At 45.7% G+C, this 19,623-nt stretch overlaps 1 protein-coding gene across 1 annotated transcript in view; it reads left to right on the plus strand.

Annotated features, from left to right (window-relative positions):
• Positions 1-3,827: 3,827 nt before the first annotated feature.
• Positions 3,828-19,623, plus strand: part of ETFA (electron transfer flavoprotein subunit alpha) — a 42,990-nt gene continuing 27,194 nt past the window's right edge. Inside the window, exons 1-6 of the mRNA XM_083183161.1 lie at positions 3,828-3,986; positions 4,153-4,302; positions 7,892-7,973; positions 9,022-9,104; positions 9,591-9,690; positions 19,399-19,509. Of these exons, the coding sequence (XP_083039287.1) occupies positions 3,951-3,986; positions 4,153-4,302; positions 7,892-7,973; positions 9,022-9,104; positions 9,591-9,690; positions 19,399-19,509 (562 nt within the window). The 5' untranslated portion in view covers positions 3,828-3,950. The remainder of the gene's footprint in view (positions 3,987-4,152; positions 4,303-7,891; positions 7,974-9,021; positions 9,105-9,590; positions 9,691-19,398; positions 19,510-19,623) is intronic.

Consider the following 19,623-nt stretch of genomic DNA (forward strand, 5'->3'; position numbering starts at 1 on the left):
GACAAGGTGTGAAGAACACCAATCAAAAGGCAGACCAAAGCACCAACCACACAGAACAGAACAAGTCTGAAACGCCAATCAGAAGACAGACAACTGGACAGCAGACCCGCCGCTGCATTATTACCAGTAAAGTTTATTTCAAGCACCCAAACCTGCCTAATATTTATATCATCGCACCTAACACCAAAGGGGCTGAGCGCTGCACTTAATCTACCTTTTATCACGTACCCCTGATTGGACTAGTCATCCAACAAGTGAAGCAGCTAACCCCGGCAACTGGGAACAGTGCCCAGGAACCAAAAACCGAACGCCTATATAAGAAACTGTTAAATAAATAAATAATAGTTATCCAATGCTGAACAACTCATTCAGGTAATGTGGAGTGATGCCCCTTTCCCACTGCAGCTCTTAAACGTTAAATTGCCATTTTTTCCCCACTATTTACCATTTGAGGCTGCAGTGGGAAAGCGCCAGAGTTGATTTACCGGTTAAAGTTAACCGGTATTTCAACCCGTTTAAAAAGCAGAGTCCTACACTTTAAATACCGTTTTTTAGGCAGTGGGAATGCCTCTTAAACGGTATTTAAAATCCCACACTACGTCCCCCTCCCCTGTGCCCACCCTCCCCTGATACTTACCTGCGTGGGGGATCCGGGCAGCGGGGTTCATGCACTGCTGAGGAGGCCCCGGGGTCCGGCATGGGCACAGTACTTCGGGTCCCTTTGTATGCTGGGAAGTGGGGACGCTGCGGGGTCCATCCCGCATGGGCACTGTGCTGGTGGTGCAGCAGGGTCCATTCGGGGTCCATAGGGCATCGGGGCAGGAACTATTAGTTCCCACTATGCGCATATCTAAGGAGCGCCGTGCATATCAATGAGCCGCTCATTACATATGCGCTTATGTATATGACAGTCATATGACAGTATATGACAGGATTCCGACAAGTCATTACTCGGACGTCGGAATCCTGCGCTCGCCACACTGCGGGCACGGTGGCGAGCTGCGCTCGCCACCTATTTTATTCTTACTCTATGGGGGTCGTGGACCCCCACGAGGGAGCAGTCGGGATTCCGACGTCGGAGGAATTACTGTTGGAATCCCGACTGTCGGGGAGCCGTCCGGCAACCCTGCAAGGTGCATACACAGTTAACAAAACAGTCTAAGGCTAGTTTCACACACTCCGGATTTGACCGGACGGCAATAAGCCGGACACACTTTGTCCGGCTTTTTGCCTGATAGTTGTCTCTTTCACATGCACCGGCTCCGTGAGCCAGTGCTGTGTAAATTTGAGGGTAAAAACTGAAGTGACGTCAGTTTGGGGGCGGTGGAGAGCTAAAACCGGACACCAAATGACCGGTGTGTGTGAAAGGCCCCCATCACCCTGAGGCCGGTTTCACACACTCCGGCTCCTGCCGGACGGTGAAATCCCACACGGCCAGGGAGCCGTGCCGCACACATTAGTTGTGAATGGACACTATTGTGTCCATTCACACGGGACGGCCACGGCCCGGCCGCACGGCTGCAGCCGGATCCCACCACTGGAAGGGACGGCTGCCGGGCTGTGGCCATCCCCTCCATGATAAAGTACTGCGTGCGGCACGGCTCCCTGGCCGTGCGGGATTTCACCGTCCGGCAGGAGCCGGAGTGTGTGAAACCAGCCTGGTTTCACACACTCCGGCTCCTGCCGGACGGTGAAATCCCGCACGGCCAGGGAGCCATGCCGCACACATTAGTTGTGAATGGACACTATTGTGTCCATTCACACGGGACGGCCACGGCCCGGCCGCACGGCTGCAGCCCGATCCCACCACTGGAAGGGACGGCTGCCGGGCTGTGGCCATCCCTTCCATGATAAACTAGTGTGTGCGGCACGGCTCCCTGGCCGTGCGGGATTTCACCATCCGGCAGGAGCCGGAGTGTGTGAAACCGGCCTTAGCACACACTGACCTGTGAGTACGGGACGGCCATGGCACGGCAGCCGGACACTGCAGTGGTAAGATCCGGCTGCTACCCGGCACCCGTGCCCTGACCGTCCTGTGTGAATGGACACATAGCAGTCCATTACACACTGCAGGGACGGCACGGCTTTTAAGCCGTGCAGGATTTCGCCGTCCGGCAGGAGCCGGAGTGTGTGAAACCAGCCTAAGCTTTGTCATCAGTTTTTCTTTGTCCTGGGACCACTGGTGTTTGGTATTGGGCTGGGTAAACTCCTGAAGATTTATCGGTACTTGTGAGTTATCCGGGCGTCCGATTTTTAAATCGGGTCGGATCGGGACATCGCATCGCATGCGACCATCGGATGCGATGCGATGACCCGATTTTTCCATAGGAATCAATGTTAAAATGGACTGAGTCCATTTTAACATGGAATTCAATGGGAAAATCGGGTCCTTTTCATACCCCTACTATCCAAGTGGGCATGGAGTTGGATATAAACCTGTGGCGAGCGTAGCGAGCCACCGAGCCCGAAGCGTGGCGAGCGTAGCGAGCCCCGCGAGGGGACACGGAATACCGTCCCCTCGCGGGGCTCGCTTCGCTCGCCACGCTTCGGGCTCGGTGGCTCGCTACGCTCGCCACAGGTTTATATCCAACTCCATGCCCACTTGGATAGTAGGGGTATGAAAAGGACCCCTTTTTCCCATTGAATTCCATGTTAAAATGGACTCAGTCCATTTTAACATTGATTCCTATGGAAAAATCGGGTCATCGCATCCGATGGTCGCATGCGATGCGATGCGATATCGTATCGCATCGCATCTGATTGTATGCCTTAACTTAAGGCATACAATCAAAAAATCGGACGCCCGGATAACTCACAAGTACCTTATCTTTTCAATCAAATCTGGTAATGTATCGGAGCAAAGCACAACCATTTGCTCCCAAATGTTTGATTTTACCAATTTTTCAGTGTTTGGGAGAAAATAGTTGATTGCCATTTGCTCATATACATTACAAGATTTTTTTCCCAGAGAGTTTGGATACATATTTTGGTACTTCCTCATCTTTGTGGCCACCCTTCCGGCTCGGTGGTTCACCACAACTTTAGTAAGGCTGGTTTCACACACTCCGGCTCCTGCCGGACGGTGAAATCCCGCACGGCCAGGGAGCCGTGCCGCACACATTAGTTGTGAATGGACACTATTGTGTCCATTCACACGGGACGGCCACGGCCCGGCCACACGGCTGCAGCCGGATCCCACCACTGGAAGGGATGGCTGCCGGGCTGTGGCCATCCCCTCCATGATAAAGTACTGTGTGCGGCACGGCTCCCTGGCCGTGCGGGATTTCACCGTCCGGCAGGAGCCGGAGTGTGTGAAACCAGCCTAAAGGTAATAGATGGTGACGTGGACACAGGAGGGTGAGCAGATTTGTACCGGTTCCATAGCCGAAAATCCTTAGGTAGCGATTAAGTAGCGGCTAACGTAATTGGCGTAGCGGTGGCCGCAAAGATGAGGAAGTATCCATCTTTCTATGTATAACCAGCTTTAATGCTGTATGTAAGGAAAAAAAGCCATGGGAAATTTTCCCAACACAAATGGAAATTCAACTATTTGGATATCACAAGGTAGCTGGAGGGGTGCTGGATATGCCAGGTCACCCCCTCAAGTGTGCAAAGCAAGATGTACAATGTGCACAAGCCACCATATTATTACTAGTCAAAGTGATAGGCTGGCACCATAGACATAAATGTTAATACGAGGCCGCTGCATATTCAGAAGACAACAGCGGCGCTACGCAGGCGCAGCAACAACAACTGAGGCGGCGGCGCTACTGCGGCCGCTGTACCCGGCATGAGTGTGAGAGGCGGAGCTGCTAGTTCCCGCAGTCCGCCCATCTCACCCGCCCATGTGTGACGCGTGATTCCCACGCCTGCAGGCGCAGGCAGCTAGCCCAGTTCTCCCGTCGCAGCTGTAACACGTCACAGCTATCCCGGTCACCTCTGTGCCTGACATGTATCGCGCTGCGAGCACCGGCGTACAGCGCGGGGTGAGAGGCTGCATGTGTCCCGCCTGTGTTGTTATGTGTGACGCAGTGTCATGTCTGTGTGCAGTAGGGTGTGTGTGAATGAAGAGCTGCAGCTGTAGTATGTCTGTCCTCCACCCAGTGTCTGTCACTTGAACTGTGTATGACATAACCTGTTCTCTGTCCTCAGACCACTGCCGTGCGCAGGTTACTCAGCACCCTGGTGATTGCGGAGCATGACAACCAGCAGGTGACCCCCATCACCCTCAGCGCAATTTCTGCTGCTAAGAGAATAGGAGGCGATGTGTCCTGCTTGGTGGTTGGTGCTGACTGCACAAAGGTACTGTATGCTGCTCTACCTGCAGCTCATAGGCTGCCCTGTTACTATGTTTTAGTGTTCTACAGGTCCTCACTCCTCAGCACTACTTTACTGTACCTGTTATAAAATGATCTCTTCCTGCTTACTCCAGTTATATTCCCTAATGAGTACAATGCTGAGATGTTATAAACAATTTTATTTGGCCAGTTGCATGTAAGCTGCTGTTAATGCTGGCAACACATCAGACCAACTTTCCTCCAACCATCCAACTAGTTTGTTTGATTGGACTGAAAATCTGGTACTGTATGGGGGCAAATGCCAATAAGAAATTTGCTCACAAACTCTGGAGAATGGACAAACATTCAGTGAAATTGTTTGAATCAAAAAGGTCCAACTACAGTACAGTGTCTGAGGGACAATTGTCCATTTTCCAATTTGGGAAACAAATGAATTAATTACAAATAACATTTGCTCCTATCCAGTACCAGGTTTTTATTCCATCCAACCAACTAGTTGGATGGTTGGAGGAAAGTTGGTCTGATGTGTGGTTAGCATTAGACGCGTACAGTGGCCAGTTCTATCTTAACTATTGGGCTCAACTAGAAAGCTACCATTTGCACCAAAAAGTTGTATTTTTCTTTGATCTCTGCTCACCACATTAGCGTGCTAGCAGATTTAATAGGCACCCACAGCAACAATTGATTAGCTCATGATGTGAGCCCCCCCCCCCCCCACCAAAAGAAATAAATAAATTACACGTTTGGCTATATCCTTATTCTAAAACATGTTTACTTACCCTTTAGCTTATTCAACATTTTAATAATATTCTTATGCAGGGTTCAAACTAGCACCCTGCATCTTCCAAAACCCACGTAGTTCCTCTTACCAGCCTAAAGTGCAAGAATGAACACGATTATGTAATTTGTAAAAAGCTGCTGTTCCCCTAGACCAGGCACATCCAAACTACGGCACCACCAGCTGTTGTAATACTACAAGTCCCATCATGCCTTGTTACAGTTTTGCTATTAGGGAATGTTAAAACTATGGCAAGGCATGCTGGGATGTGCTTGAGGGCAACAGTTTGGACATGCCTGCCCTAGACTGTTAACTCTCTTGGGTATGGCCCTCCACCCTCTTATTCTCATCCTGCACTAATCATGTTGTATAAAGCATCTATATGGGGGAGAAGTGGTGCCACCACAATTATCTACGCTGATAAAGCTGCTCCCTCATGTATGTAAGAGAAGAGGCATGCAAGAGGACAATGGGCACTATGTCCGCTGTCATTATTGATGCTGCTATCTACAAGATAGCGTGTCGATAGCAGTGAGCAGAGTATGAACAGTCAGCAGAGCTGGCCGTGTAGCTATCAATTTTGACAGCTGCAGGTGTCATTGCCTATACGACAGAGCTGTCCCTGGCTGCAGCATCCACCAGCTCCAGTCTGTATGTAAGAACTCGACAGACTCATGAGATTTTGCATATGTCCAGAGGAGCCAAGCAAGCAGCTCATTGGCACTAGGCTGATGCACTTTGGGGGGATTGTGGAATGGAGGAGTCTTCACTCCCACTTCAGTGCTTAAGATTTTAATGCATATAAGTGAAAATGCTTCTTGCTTCGGTAAAGAGGAAAAGCAAAAAGAGCTGTATTGGCACGATCTGTACATGTACTCCCATGTTTGTAGAGCACACCGTGATCCTGGGGCACTAGTTCAGTTTGCTATTATTACTATTTGTTATTCAGCTGCATGATTATTATTATTTCACGGCGGTACCTTACGCTACGTTGTCAGTGTAGCCCAATGGCAGCTTAGCGCAGTCAGTGTAGTGTCAATGTTCTGTCCCCTGGCAATCCTAGTGAGCGCTTCTCACACAGCGCCGGTAACCGTCAGATCCCCTGTGCTGGTGGACGCCGGCGGAGAGGCGCTCCATCTGCCTGAGACGCACAAGCGTCTCATACGCTTGTACATCTCAGTCATTCTTGCGGCAGGGTACGGCAACCCTGCCTGTATCCACTTCAGTGAGATGGACAGGGTTAGGGGTTTGATAGCGCGTGCGTCTTGTGCACAAAGGGGAGGTGTGGTGCGCAAGTTCATCTCATGCACAATAATGGACGCATTTGCCAGTGTTCCATGTTACATACTGGCAAATGCCTTCATTTCAAGCCCCCATTATTCACGCCAGCCCAAAGCGCGGTGAGCGCACGTGGTATGCATCCTCCCTACCTTTTGATAACCCCACCCACCACGTCGGCGTGGACCTGACTTTATAAAGTGTGGTGAGCCACCGAGCCCGAAGCGCGTCGAGCGCAGCGTAAAATGAGCCCGAAGTGTGGCGCGCTAACTCATATTACTTGAAGTGTATTCTGCGTCCCCTCGCGAGGCTTGCTGAGCTGGCCACACTTTATGAAATCAACTCCACGCCAACGTGCATAGTGGGAGCATTAACAGGTTGGGAGGACGCGTACTGTGCCATGCTTCGGGCTGGCGTGGATAGTGGGGTGTTTCAGGAAAACATTAACATCTGCCATGTCATCCATCTGAAACAACAATAATGATGACACGTGTTAACTGTCAAATGGATTTTATGCTGACTGACTACACTAACTGTGTAAGCTCCGGTTAGCTACGAACATACACATAGTCGCAGGGACGCTAACTATGCTGGCTGTGGAAACACAATGCTGATTCTGACAGGGACACTACGCTGACTACGTAACTGCTGCCGTGAAACTAAACAAGTACCTTTTTTTTTTTTAAATCTCCCTATATGATTTAGTGGAATACATTGTATTATTTGTGTGTTCTACTGTTATCTGCTTATACTGACAACTGTTTAAAGGTCTATTTTCTTAGAACAAAAGTTTTATATAGGACTACAGCCTTGTCAGATTTTTTCACCTCTAAAGCCGTGTACACACAACTGCGATAGGAGCTGATATAGGTGGGAATATGGTCGCTGGCGACAATATTGCCAGTGATGGGAGTGTGCCCTGGTGAAAAATTACCTAATAACCCCCCCCCCCCCCAATGTGTTTAAGAACCCCCTTTTCTTATAAGAAAAGTGACTTTCTGAAAATGGCTGCCCCCATACAAAAGACAGTTTTTTTTAAACAGGTTTTCCATTTTCCGAAAGTCACTTTTTTTTAATAAGCGCAGCAGTCCATACTGCCGGGATCCGCAATTACGGAGGTACCGGCTGCACAGGGGGGGTTTCTTAACACATTGCGGGGGGGGGGGGGGGGGGTGTCGTGGGATGTTAACCCATGGGGGGCGGCTCCAGTGCTATGAATATAGCAATATTCACTGCGCTGAATTTAGGGCCCAGCTCATTGGCTGGGTCCTAAATACCGTTTCAGACCCGATTTTGATGCCAAAATACCGGGTCTGAAACGGGTAGGACCCTCCATTTTAACCGTTTTACAAAAACGGCTTTTGTAAAACGGTAAAGTGGTCCTGCACCTTTCAGACCGCACAGATTACCGTTTTAAAACGGTTAAAAATCTGCAAAATACCGGTTTTTAAGTGCGGTCTGAAAGGGGCATTAGTAACGTCTTTTACATTAGTTGATAAAAATACTATTTTCTTTTACTGATTTTTATTTATTACAGGTCGCTGAGCAGCTGGGAAAGGTTCAAGGAGTTTCTAAACTGTTTGTAGCTCAGCATGAAGCATACAAGGGTTTCCTACCAGGTGATCATTTTTCTATGTTGAAGTCTGATACAGTATACATTGGTTCATGTATCCAGGCAGTGGCTGGAAAGAGAGGGGTAAGGGTGGTAAGCTTGACTTAAGAGATCTCTTAACTGTATGTTTTTAGGCTGGGTGAAAGGAGTGTGAAGACGTCAGAGTTGGATATGAGAATGCTCGGCTATAAGGGGTACATTTACTAAGTTGGTTCTATTGAAGATTGGATGTTGCCCATAGCAACCAATCAGATTCTACTTTTGTTATTGAGCATCTTCTAGAAGATAATAGAAACTGGATGCTATGGACAACATTCCATCTTCAATAGAACTCTCATCTTGTTAAATTTACCCCTAATAGCGGGAGGAACTGATGAGAAAGGGGAGACTATGCAGTAATTGGTAGATTATAGATAGCCTGAAGATTGGCATGGCGGGAGTTCTCATAGCCAGAGAGGAGTAGATTAGTGATCCAGATAGGATATGAGGGTTTTAGTTTCTTTGAGGTGAGAAGTGGCCTAATTCTGGAGATATAGTAGAGGCAGATGTGACCGGAGGGACTGAATGTGAGGGGAGAATGATTGGGCAGAGGCAATGATGACTCACAGGCTGGTGGTACAATAGAAAAGGGAGATTGATTTTATTTTAGACATGGGGGGGGGGGGGGGGGGTAGTATTTCTGAAATAGATGTCAATAAGACATCCAGGATAAGATGACCGACAGCATGTATCATGGAAGGGGAAATGTCGGTGCAAGAAAGATCCCATGCCATGAGCATACGGGTGGTATTGAAGGTTGAAAGATTGGATAAGCTCACTGAGAGACGCGCAAGAAGAAACAGGGGCCAAGGATCTTCTTCAGGGTCACAAATGTGAAGCAGTGGGTGGAATGTGATAATTTTATTAAGTCCCTTTTTTTTTTTTTTTTTCTTAGTAGTAGGCTAAAAGCTTTCACTGCTTAATTTTTTTGTAGTAGACTAGTATATGTTTCGTTGATTCATTGCCTATAATTATAGCCTAAGATCAAAAAACAAACCCATTTTTCTCGTTAACAGAGGAGCTGACCCCCTTGATTTTAGAAGCACAGAAGCAGTTCGGGTTCACACACATCTGTGCTGGAGCTTCAGCTTTTGGAAAGGTGACTGTACTTTTTATAATAAGGGTGGGGAGAATGTTTGTGGTCTTAATTGTGTAATGGGCTAGGTACAGCAATTCCCTGCTCAGTGCCGTTAACTTGTGATAACGAGATTGGTTTCCCATAAGTATTCATTGAAGTTATATAAATATGTTCTCCAGGTTCAGGAAACTATTAAAGTGCTGTAAAAAAGTAATTTTTCTTCATACATTATATTCATTTACACTTCTCTCCCATTGCCCTCCATGACCGCTGTTCTCTTACCTCTTCATATAAGGTTTCTCACATGTCTCTATTCATGTTACCAGCTATCTTCTCCTCTAAACCTAAATCTTGCTTCAGTAGTACAATAGTATGCATGTCGAACCCATGCTTCCTTATGCGAACAAGAAGGAGATGGCTTTGTGTTCCATTATCATGTCCTGTAACTATTCCTACTTTTTCAGTACTGGAAAGTCTGTTGTGATAGTGTCGTCATTTCCTTTGCAGAGTCTCTTGCCCAGAGTAGCAGCAAAGCTGGACGTAGCCCCAGTTTCTGAAGTAATTGAAATCAAGTCGCCAGATACATTCGTAAGGACAATCTATGCTGGTAAGTTATCTGCTGCATGATTTGGTACTTATGTATTATCTGGACTCCCATGTTAAATGCACCCCATTTTTTCATACCCCTACTATCCAACTACGCATGGAGTTGATTTTATATAGTGTGGCGAGCGCAGCGAGGCGAGCGCACACGGTCTCATAAGAAAACCGGGAGTCCAGATATTACATAAGTACCCATGATTTTCCTATCAGAGCTGTATTCCTATAACGACAGCTATAACCATAAGAATTTTAGGTACTTGTGTAGTTTCACGGCGCCCACGCTGTGGGCTCGGTGGCTCGCTACGCTCGCCACGCTATCTAAAATCAAAACGAATAGGGGATGGGTGTGTAGTAGGGAGACCCAAAACTGGGAGTACCCTAAGGCACACTTCCCGGCGCTAGGCAATATCAGAAAAATTCTAGTTTATAATTAATCTGTATGTACAGATTTATTCAGCTGCAGCATGCACTCCTGTGGGTCTGTCGTGACTCACACAGAGAAAGAAGAGTAGGAAGGGGGTAGTGGAGTGAATTGCCCTGCTGATATAACAATAGGTTAAAATAATAGACACACTTAATGGCTGTACAAGATAAATGAGTGATGGACACACTGTTTGTAAATTGAATTATTTTATATGGAAAAATAGAAAAATAGCATTACATTTACAAACATCAGATTAAAACATTTAAAAAATAAGTACAATTAATTCATAAATAATACATATAGCTGTGGAGTTGATATCCGATTAAATGGAGATATCTTTAGATCGATAGCAGCAGCCTTTCAGTAATTCATTATACTACAGTCAATTTGTAGAAAAGTCACTTAATGTGAATAAAGTGAGAAACGGATTGTCCAGAACTTAAATGGACTAGGTTGTGCTTAGACAGTAGTAGCAGTTACGAATATGACAATATAGACACAGGTAATCTTATGTATGCTCACCCTTAATATTGGATGGAATTGGAGTGGAAATTCTCCAGCACTCGGTTGCCAGGTAATAGGATGGGAGGATGGTGTCTCCACTAGCAAGTAGCTCTGGTGCTCCTCTCGGCAAATGCCGGTGTAGCCAGCCGGTGGTTCGTTATAGACTTACCGCACTGACCACGGCGGAAAAGGAGAGATTTAGAGATGTTTATAATCGCCAGATGCTTTAATAGATGGAGGTTCCGTACACCTGGTTTATGTCGTAGGTGCTTGGTAGAACAGCTGATGGCCGGCAGCGGGGGGGGGGGATACGCTGCACTTCAGCTGACTTGATGGATACAGAAAGCAGCGGTGAGCCAGTAGATTTACCTGTGCCGTTGTCACGTAGAGTAGTTTAGCAGGGGCAGCTTTCAACGCTGAGTTCCTGCGGCTGAGAGGTGAGGTCAGCGTGGAGCCGCAATCAGCCCGTGGCGTGTAAGGGCTGCGCTGGTACTGTTGGAGCGGTCAGTGACCGGCGGCGAGCAGGGGTGCCGTACCTCGGCCGGCTTGATGATGTAAGCACTCGGCGGTGACCGGCTCTGAGAGGATGCGGCTGAGAGGTTGAAATCAGCGTGTGGCGGCAGGTAGTCAGCGGCGTGTGGAAAGCTGCGTTGCTGCTGTGGAACTACTGATGTCTGCTTGCATGAATCTCCAGGTGAAAGTGACGGATTATCCGTCTTGAAAAAGTTCCCATTTGACTGAAGGGGACGAAACGCGTTGACGTCACACTTCACTTTCACCTGGAGATTCATGCAAGCAGACATCAGTAGTTCCACAGCAGCAACGCAGCTTTCCACACGCCGCTGGTGTACGGAACCTCCATCTATTAAAGCATCTGGCGATTATAAACATCTCTAAATCTCTCCTTTTCCGCCGTGGTCAGTGTGGTAAGTCTATACCGAACCACCGGCTGGCTACACCGGCATTTGCCGAGAGGAGCACCAGAGCTACTTGCTAGTGGAGACACCATCCTCCCATCCTATTACCTGGCAACCGAGTGCTGGAGAATTTCCACTCCAATTCCATCCAATATTAAGGGTGAGCATACATAAGATTACCTGTGTCTATATTGTCATATTCGTAACTGCTACTACTGTCTAAGCACAACCTAGTCCATTTAAGTTCTGGACAATCCGTTTCTCACTTTATTCACATTAAGTGACTTTTCTACAAATTGACTGTAGTATAATGAATTACTGAAAGGCTGCTGCTATCGATCTAAAGATATCTCCATTTAATCGGATATCAACGCCACAGCTATATGTATTATTTATGAATTAATTGTACTTATTTTTTAAATGTTTTAATCTGATGTTTGTAAATGTAATGCTATTTTTCTATTTTTCCATATAAAATAATTCAATTTACAAACAGTGTGTCCATCACTCATTTATCTTGTACAGCCATTAAGTGTGTCTATTATTTTAACCTATTGTTATATCAGCAGCGCAATTCACTCCACTACCCCCTTCCTACTCTGCTATCTAAAATCAACTCCATGCCAACATGGATAGAGGGGGTATGAACTATCCATGTTGGCATAGAGTTAAGTTAGTTTATTTTAGATAGTTTGCCGAGCGTACAAACCGGTAGTAGCACGGCGCCATGCTGGCGCCGTGAAACTACACAAGTACCGAATTTTATTCTGCAGAAACTTTGTAATATTTTTGTTAAATAAAAATAACATAGCCTGATATAGCTAGGATACATTACTACTGTTTGGAACTACAAACACCTAGTGGTTGGTGACGAGAGTGACAGTAAATTGGTAAAAAAAAATCAGCAAGATAGAGCTGGTAATGGTCATATGGAAATGATCCGATCATATATATTTGTACATTTATTTTAGAGGGTTTGGGCTTGTTGTGATAGTAGAGCTGGCTCTCGTGCTATGTCAGCCTAACTTCTAAGGCAGACATGTCCAAACTGTGGCCCTCCAGCTGTTGTGAAACTACACATCCCAGCATGCCTTGCCATAGTTTTAGCAAAACTGTGGCAAGGCATGCTGGGACGTGTAGTTTCACGACAGCTGGAGGGCCAAAGTTTGGACATGCCTGCTCTAAGGAGTACATTGACTGTGCAGCAAATTGTTTGTCTTCTAGAACCAAAGGGTAGTGTCTGCAGTTTGTGGTTTTATAATACAGGAGTTACTTACCAGAGGTTTGGGCGGTGTTTAGGTAAATGCTGGCCTCGCTACCAAATCTAACAGGTCTAAGCGCTCCATAGAGAGCTGTATGGACTGGCACTCGCCACATTAAAGGCCATATGCTGCGTGCCACTGCAAACAACAGTAGTTGTATGAGGTAATTGGGACCCCGCTGGGGGAAAAAAAACCTGCGTGTGGTTCCTCCCCAATTTTATAGCTAGTCCTAGGTGTTTAAGCCTAGACTTAGGGTTAGTGCTAATGTTAATGGCCAATGCTAATTGTTCATGTTAATGGTCAATGCTCCCAATTTAATTTTTATTTTTTTTCCGGCGAATCAGGCTGTTTTCACTCCTTGCAGTGAATCTTTTTCACTGAAAATCTGATTCACCCTATTCAATGTTCACTGTTCGCCAAAAGCGAACAGTGAATGCCGGCCAGTTTCATAGTCGCTGCAATTCGCTGGTGTATTTCAATGGAGTTTTTTTTTTTTACACTATCGCCAGCAGGGGCGGGGATCCGATCATTAAATATTCACTGCACACTGGTCCTGCTCATTAAATATGTACGAGCGGGACAAGTGCAGTGACTCCCTACCCCCGTCCCCTACCAGCTCTCCCGTGGGGGACAGCTACTCCCCCACAGATTCTGGGGCAGGCAGGGAAGCTTTCATTTCCCTGCCTGCTGCCGTCCCCGGTTAAAAATCGCTGTCAGGGGCAGTGAGCCCCTGAGGCGTTGAATAGGGTGAGAGGGAGGGCTGTCAGCGAATGCTCTAGCCCTCCGGAACCCTGCGACTGTGCAGCGAATCCTAAACCGGATCCGCTGCACATTGTGATGTGTCATTGAATACCTGCCAAAAGTGGGAAAAATCTAAAATTGTGTGACAAAATTCACAGCGATTTAGGAAAGATAAAGGGAGACATGAGTAAATGGGAGGGAAAATTCTCTGATATCCCCCTATGTAAGAGATTAGATATTGTTAATTTAAACTTGCAGCTGGTTTCCACAACTTATTCTGAAATGCACTACATATTTCTTCATTGGTCAAATAGAAGTAACAAATTACATTATGTCATTGCGGCCTCTTCTGACTCTAAAGGGGGAATTAAATTGAAAGCTTGTTGACAGCCAGCAGATGGAGCCTAAGGAAACTATTCAATTGTAGCTCCGCTTGGGTGCATTAGGCTGCCAGCAGTGACCTCTTAGCTCAGAGAAAACCTCTTTCTTCTTTCATGGCGTCTTGAGAGTGTGTGCGCCACCCTGATTTATGTAAGCAATGGTTTTCTGATTTTACTTTACTGGCAGCGAGAAGATCTTTTGTGCTTGGTACACCGCTCTGAGCTCTAGTGCGTTTGATTGGGAGTCATCTATCCTGAGCTATCCAGTTATAAGTTATTGCTCCCAGCCTGGAGACTTACCTCAGTGGTGAACAGGACCCAATCCTGGTTCCAAAAGAAGTGGCTTTTTTGGGGTGGACTGGTAGAGCCACTATGGCAGAGTAAAAGACATTTTGAAGGCAAACAATTATCGGAGTACCAGTACCTCCCATAAGTAGAGTACAAGATTGAAACTGCATGCAATAATGGATTAAGACTCGATGGCTCCCAGGAAGATGCCAATTTTGGCCTTTTGGACTGGACTTTTTTTTCCAGCGGAAACACCTGCTGAACTTTGGATTCCAATAAGGCTTTCAAGTGTAACCTCTTGAATTTGGTTGATTTTCTTCAACTGATTATCCACCTGTGGGACTGGAGAAGATCTACTTGTAAGCAGAGATGATCCTGAAAAACCTATGGGGATTTTTCACAGGAGCTGGTTGTCCAGATAAATCAGTATACATACCCTCCACACACCCCCGCATCTGAGATATGCTGCTATTACTTTTGTGAAAAAACAAGGAGCCGTGAAAAGACCAAGTCTGAAACTGAAAATTGTTTTTTTCCTTGCCTGGAACCTGAGGCAACACTGATTGTCCTCGATGGGAATATGCAAGTACAGGTGTGTCCTCCTACGTCCCTGCAATGCAATATGTTTGGCATGAGTTAGCCTTTGTAACTCTGCAGTCAGATTTCTTTTTTAATTTTTATTGCTGAAAATGTCTTCATAATTTAATGCGACTAGGACACACAAGACTTCTGATTTCATTGAAGCTTGTGTATTCTGTACAACTGAGTCTGTATACAGAATAGAACTGTTGAAAAAAGCTGTCACAGCTACATTGTAAGACTGTGTATACAAACTTGGGAGCACACAGATGTAGCGATTCAGATCTAGAAGTGTCATATACAAATAGCTGGGTGTCTGGTAGACTAGGTCAGTTTAACTATAGGCTTTGAACTCTTATGCTGTGAACACCGTATGATAGCCTTGCTATTTGATCCCTATTCGTCCGGGATCAAATCGCACGGCAAGCCAGACGCACACATTCGATTTGGACTATATTGTACAGATCTGTACTATAAAGTCATTGCTGCACTATCTATTTGGCTATTCTATTTCGAATCGGGATCGAAAGCTTAAAAACATGTTCTATCTTCATTTGATGTCTATGCGATACCGATTAGATTTTGACTATATAGTCAAAATCAAAGAGTAATTTGCACCGTGTGTACACACCATTAGTGAACGAGCCATGGAACCCGGTGAAAAAAGTAGCAAAAATTAGAAGATTGTGACCTGCAGAAAGATGAAAGGCTGTTTTGGAAGTCACTACTGTGTAGCCATGATCTTGCCCACAACAGCCCTTTAATATGAGAAGGGAAGAGCTTTGAGAGTTTTTTTTGGAATCCACAGTTGTTCTCGAGGTTTTAACAAGGTAGGTATCTCTAAATAGAGTGCAGGGTACTTGTTTCCTAGAACGGCCACAACGATTTAGATCGTTGTGGTCGTAAGATAAAAAATCGGATCGATCGCATCGCATGCGATTTGGTCGCATGCGATGCGACCGATCCGACCGACCGATTTTTCACCCGATTTTTTTTTTTTTCACATGATTATTTTCAATTGCCCCCCCAAATGTTACTAAGTGGGCTAGACCCCACGATAGACGTCAACCCGAAGCGTGGCGAGCGCAGCGAGCCCGCGAGGGGCGGCGGTGCGCGTCCTCCGACCTTTTCATTCCCCTACTATCCACTAGGGCGTGGAGTGAGAATAGAATAGTGTGGCGAGCGTAGCGAGCCACCGAGCCCGAAGCGTGGCGAGCGGACGCGTATAACTTCACAGGTATACGCGTCCCCTCGCGGGGCTCGCTGCGCTCGCCACGCTTCGGGCTCGGTGGCTCGCTGCGCTCGCCACACTATTCTATTCTCACTCCACGCCCTAGTGGATAGTAGGGGAATGAAAAGGTCGGAGGACGCGCACCGCCGCCCCTCGCGGGCTCGCTGCGCTCGCCACGCTTCGGGTTGACGTCTATCGTGGGGTCATGGCGGGCACATAAAAAATGTGAAATGGGTCATATTGGCCCATTTCACCTTTTTTATCATTTTTCACTATGTGAGATGGACTTAATCAAGCCCATCTCATCTTGTGCCATTATAATGGCACAAGACCGACCGATTTCAATGTTAAAAGATTTTTTAACATTGAAGTCTATGGAAAAATCGGGTCAATCGGTCGGTCGCATCGCGGCCGATTTTAATTGGTCGCGACCGACCGATTGACCCGATTTCTGTCAATCAAAGGGAAAAAATTGTAAAAAATCGGCCACATCGTGAGGATCGTGTCCCTTAATTAAGAGCCACGATCACTCACGATTGTGGCCGTTCTAGGAAACAAGTACCGAGTGCAGTAAAATCTAGGTGTGCAGATGAAACGTATAAATATTTATTTCTTGGACAAGGCGAATAATGTTCTACTCTGGTCTGCATGCATTCATTTAATCTCATTAGCAGTACAATACAAAAAAAATACATTTATATTCCTACGAGTTCTCTGCTGATAGTTTCCTGTATCAATATTTCAGGATTCTAGTTGGTGTTTACTATTTATACATAGAGAGAATTTTTATTGTATGAGTTGTTTGACACTATTAAGTATCAAAGTTTGAGTAAATAACATAAAAAGTAACAGCATATTATAATTTTTTTTCTGTGTATATATACGTTCTACTTGGATAGATCTTGTCCTGAGTTTGCATTTTATGTATTGGTCTATATATTTAGAATTGGCAAATCAACCCATCTTACCCCTCACCCTTGTTGAAGAGACCATTTGCACTGAGTAATATCGAGTGCTCTCTCCCCCCACATGTCCTGTTAAATATTAATACTTCCTGCTGTTCCGAGAGCTGGTCACAACAACACACAATCCGTGTCCTCAGGATGAGAAATCCCAGTGGGAGCACAGAACACTGTATCCAGCTCCAACAGTAATATCCCTGGTGTAATGCTCTAAGCTTGCTGGGGCAGCTGTCGCACAAATGGCAATCCTACACTTGCTGAATAGCCCCACTGTTCTGATCTATATAAATTATTTAAACAATCACAATATTTTTTTTAAAGTTGAAGATTTGAAGAGCACTTTCCAATATATCAGTTTTATTTGATCTAGTGATCTGCATAAATTAGCTACCCTGAAAATATTCCAGATCCTTAAATTTCATAAGAGAATGCATGATTGCTGGTACTGCATTTTTTGGGGGTTAAATCCTCATAGCAAAATGGTTCCAAGGGAATAATAAATGTATGGGTTGAGTATGGTCACATATGGAGGGCTTTACCAACTATGCAGTTTTCAGTAAATTCATGTGATCCATATGGTAGGGAGACTGAGAGAAACATGCCAGCTGGTCTGCAGATGGGGACATTTAATGGGAGAACCAACTACTTGGAAACATGAACAGAACCCTGGCAACATTTCTTAATGGCTGTCATTCTGTGGGGAATAAACTGTTCTTACCGGTGTCCGTTTAGCTATTTATCTTTTGAGCCAGGGTGGTGGTGTCTGATGCTGATGACTGGTAACTGATTTTAATAAAATTAGAAAGTGTAGGGCTTGGAAAAGAGGGGAGGTGAACGTAATAAGTTTGGAGAGGAAGATGTGGGCAGCAACGTTGAGGAGAGACTACAGGGGAGAGAGGTATTTGACAGGGAGGCCAGAAAGTAGGAGATTACGGTAGGCCAATCTGGAGATGTTTAGTGAGTGGGATGAGTTAGGGCACAGGTCTTCAACCTGTGGCCCTCCAGATGTTGTGGAACTACATTTCCCAGGATTCCCTGACCGTTTTGGCTTGCTCTTATAGGAAAAAATATGGCAATGCATGTTGGAACATGTAGTTTGACAACATCTGGAGGGCCATAGGTTGAAGACCCATGAGTTGGGGTCTGATCCTGGAAATATTTTTGAGGCGGAAATGACAGGACTGTGTGAGGTGTTGAATGTGTGGTTTCAAGGAGAGATTGTGGAATCAAGACTAACGCCAAAGCAGCATACTTGGCGGTTAGAGGAGATGGTGAAATTGAGGGAGGTGAAGTTATGCAGGATAGCGGGAAGACTATCAGCTCAATCTTAGGGGCCCCATACATCAGCAATTAATTGTGACTATTTTCAGATATGGAGATGATTGCCACAATTAATTTTAGATGTGTGGGCTCCCCCTTTTGGCAATCCCAATCAAAATCGCCATTCGATTGCTTAATCAGGTTTTTAAACATGTTTAATAATCTGGTATTATCTGCGGATCTTTTTTATATGTGTGGGCATTCCCAGTTCGTCGTCTTCATCTATTTACATTATGAACAGCAATCGATTGGGCAATTTCCAGATATGAAGATGCAATCTTTAGATGGAAAAATCTGCCGATCACTGAAATAAATCTGTAATGTGTGGGCAAAGTCAGATAGATTGTAGAATCCATTTATCTGGCCAAAAAATCCCTGGATCTGGAAATCCATTAATTGTGATTGCTGATGTATGGGGCCCATTAGACCTGTTTAGTTTAAGAAAGTGCTAGGACAGTTGGAAATACGAGTGAGGAGAAGTAGATTTGACTATCCTCAGCATAGAGGTGATATCGGAAGTCGAACAAACTCCCCTAGAGAGGATGGTATAGAGCATGGGTCTTCAACCTGTGGCCCTCCAGATGTTGTGAAACTACATGTTCCAACACGCATTGCCACATTTTTTCCAATAAGAGCTTGCCAAAAAACCTCAGGGCATGCTGGGACATGTAGTTCCACAACATCTGGAGGGCCACAGGTTGAAGACCTGTGGTATAGAGAGTGAAAAGGATAGGACTAAGAACAGAGCCTTGGGGGCACCTACATTAAGTGGAAGTGCAGGGGAGGTGGATTCATGACAGGCGTCAGAAGTAGGAAGATAGCCAGGAGAGAGCAGTATCACTCAGACTAATGGAGTGAAGTATTTGGAGACATGAGTCCAGAGACTTTCTGTCACTTTAGTCTATGGCCCTAGCAGCTATATAGTATCTGTATAATGGGAATTCTGACCTATCCTCAATGTCTGTGTTGAACAGATCATGATGGTCTTCCTTTTGTGTTTATATGAAAATGAGACCCTTCTCCAAATTGTGCTATTAGGTGCGTGTGAATAACTCATCATAATTTTCAAGTGGCACTAATAATGTGCATGATGTTTTCCTGCAGGAAATGCCTTGTGCTCTGTGAAGTGCGATGAGTCTGTAAAAGTTTTTACTATTAGAGGAACATCTTTTGAAATGGCTTCAAATTCAGGAGGGAATGCAAGCCTAGAACAAGGTAAGAAGCTATCTGCACCCATCACTAAGCTCTTTACCTTTCCACATACAGCGATGGACATGAAAGTGGACCAGGACTGCATCATTATGCATCTTCTTCTAGATGAGAAATTCA

The sequence above is a fragment of the Crinia signifera genome, chromosome 4 (genome assembly GCF_055691185.1).
Source record: "Crinia signifera chromosome 4, ASM5569118v1, whole genome shotgun sequence".
NCBI classification, from domain to species: Eukaryota; Metazoa; Chordata; class Amphibia; order Anura; family Myobatrachidae; genus Crinia; species Crinia signifera.